The sequence below is a fragment of the Ambystoma mexicanum genome, chromosome 12, assembly GCF_040938575.1.
Source record: "Ambystoma mexicanum isolate Mex_15411 chromosome 12, UKY_AmexF1_1, whole genome shotgun sequence".
Taxonomy (NCBI): Eukaryota; Metazoa; Chordata; class Amphibia; order Caudata; family Ambystomatidae; genus Ambystoma; species Ambystoma mexicanum.
Window position 1 is genome coordinate 34,938,526 of NC_090936.1, and position 7,487 is coordinate 34,946,012.

The window sequence follows — 7,487 nt, forward strand, 5'->3', positions numbered from 1 at the left end:
CTTGTAGTTCCTCAATAACACGTTTCTGTCTTGTATTTTCTGTTATCTCCTGTTTAGATGGTCCTCCAAGGTAACCTTACTTAATACTAAGATTGTTAATTGTGGTTTGTTCCCAGGTCTTCCCTCTGGAAGTTCTTGGTCAGGGTGTTCCTCTGCCCCTTTCTAAGCTTCTGTTATCATCAGTAATACTATGATCTGACTGGGTATATCCCAGCCATATTGATTCAGCCCTTCTCTTCTAGGCTTTTCACTTCTTTATTGGCTTTGTTGCATATTTGATAGGTCGTCCTTTGTACTGGGACGAGGTGACGGCTTCATGTAATTACTCTCTTCCCTCTCTCGGACACTCGCTGCTTGTCTCCAACTCCCATCACTTTTTAGCCTCGTTTGTGTGACTGGGACAAGTTTTCTCTGAGTGATAGTGATATCCTCCGGGCCTCCCGCTTCTGCCACTTGGGCACAGTTAAAAATGTGTCTCGCATTAAAGAGACATCCTCCCTTTCTCGTGCCATTGGCTTTACCCTTGCATTGCCTTCAGCAAAAGACAAGGTTGTCACATTCTTAGGCTCATCAGGTAGTCTGATTTATGCCAATACAATTGATGGTGTAGGGAGTACCTCACAGGAACGGGAGTCCTTGTCCCCAAAGGGGCAGTCTCTCCCTGTGAGGTCCCTTACAGAGGGTTTTGCAGCACAGGATCACTTTCCTAGCCTCATAGGGGGTGGACCCCCTTTGTCCCACCCGAGAATAAGGGGCAAATACCAGCGATTCATCACACTAAGCTTGTAGATTTCTGATTGCTTGGTATTTTGTTTGGGCTCTATGTATGCGTGATAAACCTTCCTAGTTAGTAAATTATGCCTCTCTCTATTATTCATTCTCCACACCTGATATCCCCGATGAAGTTCAGGGTCCAAAAGAAATTGATTGAGAATGTATTTGTGTTACTTCAATTGTTACAAAGCATGATGAAAAAGGGTGAGTAAAGGGATACCGTGTTGAAGAGTACCTTAAATCAGACTACAGAAACTGTTTTAGCTAAATGTTAATCGGTTTCTTTATGGGCATTTGCACTATTATACTCATTAATATGTCAAACATATCTGTACTTTAAATATAATGGAGCTTGTTTTATATCTTTTTTTGTTTTTCTTTTTTAGGGCTTAAAGAGGTTAATGACTATTTGCCAAAAACACTTTTCAACGGATCCCTCAAAATGCGTGGAGTACAACGCATTGTAAGGACATCAACACCATGTGGTGTAAGAAGAGACTGCTTTAATTTTTCTGTTGATCCCGAACCATAATTTTAGGAAACGCATATCAACCGATAATGTATTGCGGCAGCTGCTTGGAAGACTGAGCGCAAACTCTGGGAGCTCTTCTGTAGGTTCATTTCAGTAATGCCACAATGTTAGCATTTCCGTTTTAAAGAAATGTCTAATCTATTCCGAAGCCACACAGTATGTGCAGAATTATAAATGTCTCATTGTTTTAGATGATTCATCTTGAATTCGTTGGGGCTGGGAGCTATATTGATTTGGTTGACTGCCTTGACAGGGAATGTTGTTGACCTGGATCGTGGCAGATAATTTTGAATACTTATTTATGCAATTATGATTTCAGAATTGTTACGTTTATTTTCACTGTGGCAACTGATTTCATAAAGATTTTAAACTTGTAGAAAAAAGGTCTGGCTTCTTTTTAATTCCTCGTGTTTGCTTTATCACATTTGTTGATTGTAATTGATACTTTGTTACGTCAGTCTTTTTTAAATTTATAGTTGGTAATGTGAATGATGCGGATGATTGTTAATGGAACAGTTGGTAATTTCCTTCAGTCTTTCTTATCCCATTGATTGTGCATCTACCCTGACTTGGTTGACGGGGAAGTGTTTGTACTTTGTTAATGCTTCCGTTTTCTTCATAAAGAACCGTTCTTCATGTTAATGATTATAGAACAATCTGAGTTTCAATTTCATACAATGTTATCATAGTATGGAGTAAATACTTGTACTCTTCCATGTTTTCAATTCACATGTTTTCTAAGATAATTTCTCCACATCTTCACAAGCGTCACTATGTCTAGTACTCTGATGCAGCTGGTGGATACATTGATTTAAATTCTCGTGTGAAAGCATGTTTCTAATAACATTCATTCACAGTATTGGGGGCCATGTACTATATGGGGAAGCTGCTCAAGAAGTGAAATCTCAATGAATAGAACAAGGATCTAGAAAACTAATGATTCAGAGATCTGCTTTGTCAAGTCACTTTTATCAGTTTAGCCACCAGTTCCATCCATTGAGATTGCAGGTATTCAAGATAGTGCAGCCTTCCACAGGAGGATGAAATCTATGTCAAAGAAACTTGAGGATAAGCTTGATGTTTTATTCACTTCATTTTTCTTAAAGTTGCGTATTTTGCATTGGCTTAAAACACAATAAGCCATTTGTTTCTATTTCTTAAAATCCATCTATTGGGAAATGGCAGATTTTGCTAATTGCAATATCATTACACATGTCTAACGAGGGTTTGAAATGTTGAATATTATGTGTTCTAGGTTGTAGTTATGAATAATGCATTTTTATTTTTATTATTGTGTGATTGATAAGTTCTGAGTACAGACATGTTTTTTTTTAAATGTTTGGTTTGATTTGAATAACTTTTTTTCTGTTTTGAATTTCATCAAGTAGACTGCATCCCCACATTGTTCATGTGCTCAACAATGTTCAGATACAGTTGTTTTGTATTCAACATGAGTTTGCCAACAGAAATATATATGTTTCTTATGTTTTTGATCAGATTATTGTGATTGAGTTTGGCCCGAAGATCTCTGGGTAGACATGATTGCTTGAACTTGAGAAGAACGTCCCATTGCTCTTGTGTGTTTGAAACAAATAGCAGTTAGAATCTGAGAGTGCGCAGATAGAAGGTTGCGAAGCAGGCAATAATACTGAGATTTATGCCTAAGATATTTAGGACCACTTCCATGAAGTGCCGTGAATACAAGAAAAAGTGCCTTAAATTTAGTGTGTGCAGTGGCGGGCAACCACTGCAAATATGTTCTATGTACAGGGATTTGCCAAAAGCGCTATACAAATAACAATTTGACCATGAGATTAGGTATATAATTTGGCATGGAGTCGTTGCTTCTCTGCACTGTTGTATCATAACATTGGCATACCATTAGGTAGTATTAGCTCCAGGAAATTGGGACTTTTGTTAAACATCAGAAGACAATTCTGCTTTCGAACGTCAAAACACACAATACAATGTTTGCTTTACTATGTAATTGGCTAGGTATTTGTCTTTTCTGCATTTAAATATATACAGGAGAGATCAAATGGCCCGACCCTAGAGAAGTAATGAAAAGTGTATTGTGTCACGATGCAGAAAGCTGCTGCATGGCCATGATTTCCATACAGTTTTTGCACACTGCAAATGTCTGCTGGATGTCACAGATTTTAGGGAAATGTGTGTTGCCACTTAATGTAATGACACGCTTGAGCAAAGACTCTGCTGCCACTGACCATTTATAGTAATGTTCCCCATTGACTGCAAGGTTGAATGGATGTAAACTAGCCCGTGCATACTCATCATCCTACACACTGTTTTTATAATTTGAGTGTAAATTAAATGATAAGTGTAAAAATGATCTGCCTCTGCATGATTATGCACACAGCACGGGAACTCTGAAAAATACAATTGTGCAAAACTGGTTTGCTTTCGCTGAAAAAAAAGCATAATTTGTTACAAAAGATTAATTCTCAGTTGCAACTTAGTTTTCCATCTTCTTAATTATACAATCATAAAATGCTAGAAAAATAAATATGCACAGTGCTTCTGTTCGCTCCATGAGCATCTACACACAACCCAGCAGAAGATGAAAGGAAATAAACCATTCCTTTTACCATGATGTGCAGTTTCATTTTTGAAAAGCTTCAGAGGAATACATTATGTTTCAGAGGCTTTTCTCCATGGCTTGCAACTACATCCATGTAGATAAAAAATCACAAGAAGCGCTCTGGTTTCTGTCAAGTAACCTGACCTTTGCACTGTCCTCTGCTCTTAACTTGTGTGTAGGTGTACGCAGGAAAATAATAAAGCTGTCGTATTTACATGATTATCATGTGTAAAAAGGCCTGGTATGATGCTTATCTGGAGGCCTGAGCGTAAGTAAAGTTGTCCAAAGATTGGGATCGCTCTTGAAAGGTGCATTTGTTAGAGGATTTATTTCCTGGGGCTCGGGAGGAGCTGGCTTTGGCTGTCATATAGATATCCATTTCAGAGTCTATCTGCTATCTGCAGCTGGTTATAGTTGGAAGCGGAATCTTGATTTTAATTTATACAATTCATTTTCTTATTCCTGAGCATATAACTTGAAAAAGTGGATAGCCCATGCTTCCTCATTCACTGTGTTCGTCTCGGTGGCTGCTTGACCCACTCTTAAATGATTAACCAATTTCCAAAAATTCTTAGTGTCTTTTTTAACTGAACAGTGTACCATTAACTCAGCATCTCTTTGTATTGTGTTCGATTTTAAACCTGAATAACCAATTTTTGTATTTCTATCTTTTTAAATCTAAACATTCCCAAGTCTGTTTTTCTTATTCGGCACATTTCTGTCCTCGGCTTTTTTTTTCCCCCTCAGCAACCAGAGGCTGTTACACGTGTGATTTCCTGTTTTCTTTGTAACTCTCCTCCTGTCTATTATCGCTTCTGTTCGCCAGAGTTTCGCTATAAAATGAAACCACAGGTTTCCCATGAGAAGATTGAGATTTTCCTCTCAAAGGTGGACAAGTTCATAAATGAATGCAGATCCTGATGTAATGGTGTTCCAAATCACTTTATTTTGAGATGGATTGGCAGTGAGGTCGAGGTCAGAGGTCAACCAAAGCTGAGAACGGGTTAGAATCATGCTGTGATCACTCCGATCATTTCTCACTTTGACGAATTCCATAAGTAAAGAATTATACAATTAATGAACAGTTAAAAGTAAGTAAAAATCACTTCATACAGCAACTCAGAAAATGTTCTGTTGCAGGAATAAAAAGGTTAAATCACACCAACTATAGTAGGGCAATACTTGAAGAGACTTGTATTACTTTTCAGAGGCCTTAAGGCTTCAGCAGCCCATCTCTATGTAGATAGGAGTTCTTCAAAGTCAGATTGCAGGTAAAGCACAAAAGCAGAAAAGGCAACGTTCCAGAGGATTCTTCAATTGCAAGTAAGTAAGATGCTTTTGTGGGTCAAAAAGGTTTCAGAGACTTTGGGAATGGCTCAGTTAAGGACTCACTTAGTAAACCAACTGTGTTATCAGGATACTTTTCTGAATAGTGGAAGACAGATTGAAGGAACAGTATAAACATTTTTAAGGATGTCACACAGCTATTCAAGGTAAGTAAAACCCAAGGCAGACTTCTTCTAGACAGCCTGTACAGCAGGTCAGGGGAAGCAAGACCCAGTTAGTAAACGTATAAACTAATATTCCGAAAGAAATTAAGCCAACAGCATTACTTTTGGGAAAGCAGCATAACCTATTCACAGTTGATTAAAATAACCTTACATATACTTTTCAGAATGGCAGAAAACATTCAAGGTAAGTAAGAACTTTGTAACTGCTCACTCTCAGAGGGGCAGTTAACAACCAACTCTTTACCAAGTAACTTGTAAACAAGTGTATACCTTTCAAGGCAGAATCCTTTGCTTATCCAGTCCTTCCCTAGTCTATGGCATGAGTTCAGTCGGAGGCAGAAGGGGGACCCTAGTGGTCTAGGTGCCAGATGTAGGCAGGGTGAGATGGGGTTCTTTTGCTGGAAAAGTCAGAGTTCCTGAGGAAGTCTCTTCAAAGAAGGAAATATTTCACTTTAGAGTTAGTCAGGGTACAGGGACCTCTTAGAAGATACCCTAGGAGGATTCCAGCAGTTGGCCTGGGTGAACTGGATGAAGGGACTCCCAATCGCAAGAAAACACCCCAAAACTGCAAAGGAATCACAAAGGCTTAAGGTGAGTAAATACCCCAGCAAACACAGTACCGCAGCATAGAAGAAGAGTTTCAGCAGGAAGATGTTAGGATCTGCAGCCAAAAACCTGGTTGATGGATTCCTTTGTCATGAAGACGGAGGACAGGATTTTGGAAGGGATTTTGCAGCAGGGATCAACAGAGAAGGGTCTAGGCAAGGATTTCTTAATGTGGTTTCTCTGTGTGGTTTTGGTGCCTTTTTCAGTAGCCATGAGAAGACTATTGCAGGTCGGATTCTCGTCGCTAATCTGGTCCAGCACTCTGTTGCGGTGGGGGGGATTTAAAGGACTTAAATCGTGTCTCAGGAGAGCCAGGAGGAGAACTATGCACTACACAATGGCTAGAGGTCCAGAGTATTTGGGTATTGCAGTCCTGCAAGGTCGCAGCTTGAGGTAGGATGGTTCTAAATGCAAGTCTTCTAGAGTCTAGTGGATTTCACCAGGCTCCAAGTCTGGGTCATCATTTTCAGGATTCCCAGGTCGATTGGAAGGAAGGAAAACCGCAGGCTTGGGTTGCACAGCAGGCTCTATGGTCACTCGAAATTGCTACAGCCGTATTTTCTTCATGTTCCTCTTTGTTTCAGCTCCAGTGGTTGACTTGTCAGCAGCTACCATGTTTGGAGTATTTAACAGGAACTACAGCAAAACCGCTGCAATCTCTCCCTGCATTTTACAGAAAGGGGCGATCTGGCTGTCCATTCAGGACAGCCAGCACCCCATTGAGACTGGGCTCCTTTCAGGCAAGCTGAAAGACAAAAGGGCTGCAGGGTTTTGGACTCCTCCCTCACTTCTGCCTTCTCAGACACTCTGGAGCCTTGACGGGGACATACATGGCAACATAAATGTCCCTTAGATGCCTCACGCCTATGTAAGCTCTCTTTAGTAGGATTTAGATTCCACCTGAATCTAAGAAAATTGTGCCTAGCTCGATCCCCGGGAATACAATTAAATGTAGAGCCACTGAGCCAAGGCATTTGTGTTAATGTTGCAAGTAATCAAGGTTCCTTAAAGAGTGCAATTTTTCTGTTGTAAGGCACCAATCCCGTAGATATGGGGCTTTTTATTTTACTTTCCTCGTATCGTTATTTAAGTAGATTTCTTTTCCCCCCCATATTTACAGATGTTAAGCCTGTTGCAATAATCCACAAAAGTATTTAAAATTCCTTCAGTTTTTTTCCACATGGAAGTTTTAGCGCTTCGCTACCAGGCAGCAATGCCAATTAACCAATCCACTAACAATTTCACCTCTCTGCATACACCTCTCAAACTCTAACCAAACACTACCACAACCCTATAACGCCACAATCCGCTCAAACTTCACTAGACGGCAACAACAAAACAAACCACACACACTCGCACAACAGCACACGATGGCTACTGACCGGAAAACACCCCAAGCCCAGCGAGCGGTGCTAACCGGGTTGAGGCTGCCAACACATCACTGCTCTCTTGCACTTTTCCTGCT

At 40.0% G+C, this 7,487-nt stretch overlaps 1 protein-coding gene across 2 annotated transcripts in view; it reads left to right on the top strand.

Moving 5' to 3' along the window:
• The window catches only part of PRPF18 (pre-mRNA processing factor 18), a 55,358-nt gene extending 51,702 nt beyond the window's left edge, over positions 1 to 3,656 (top strand). The window contains exon 10 of one of the 2 annotated variants that reach the window (XM_069627885.1): positions 1,161 to 3,656. In XM_069627885.1, the coding sequence (XP_069483986.1) occupies positions 1,161 to 1,241 (81 nt within the window). In that variant the 3' untranslated portion in view covers positions 1,242 to 3,656. The remainder of the gene's footprint in view (positions 1 to 1,160) is intronic. The other variant, XM_069627884.1, reaches the window with a different exon arrangement.
• Positions 3,657 to 7,487: the final 3,831 nt, after the last annotated feature.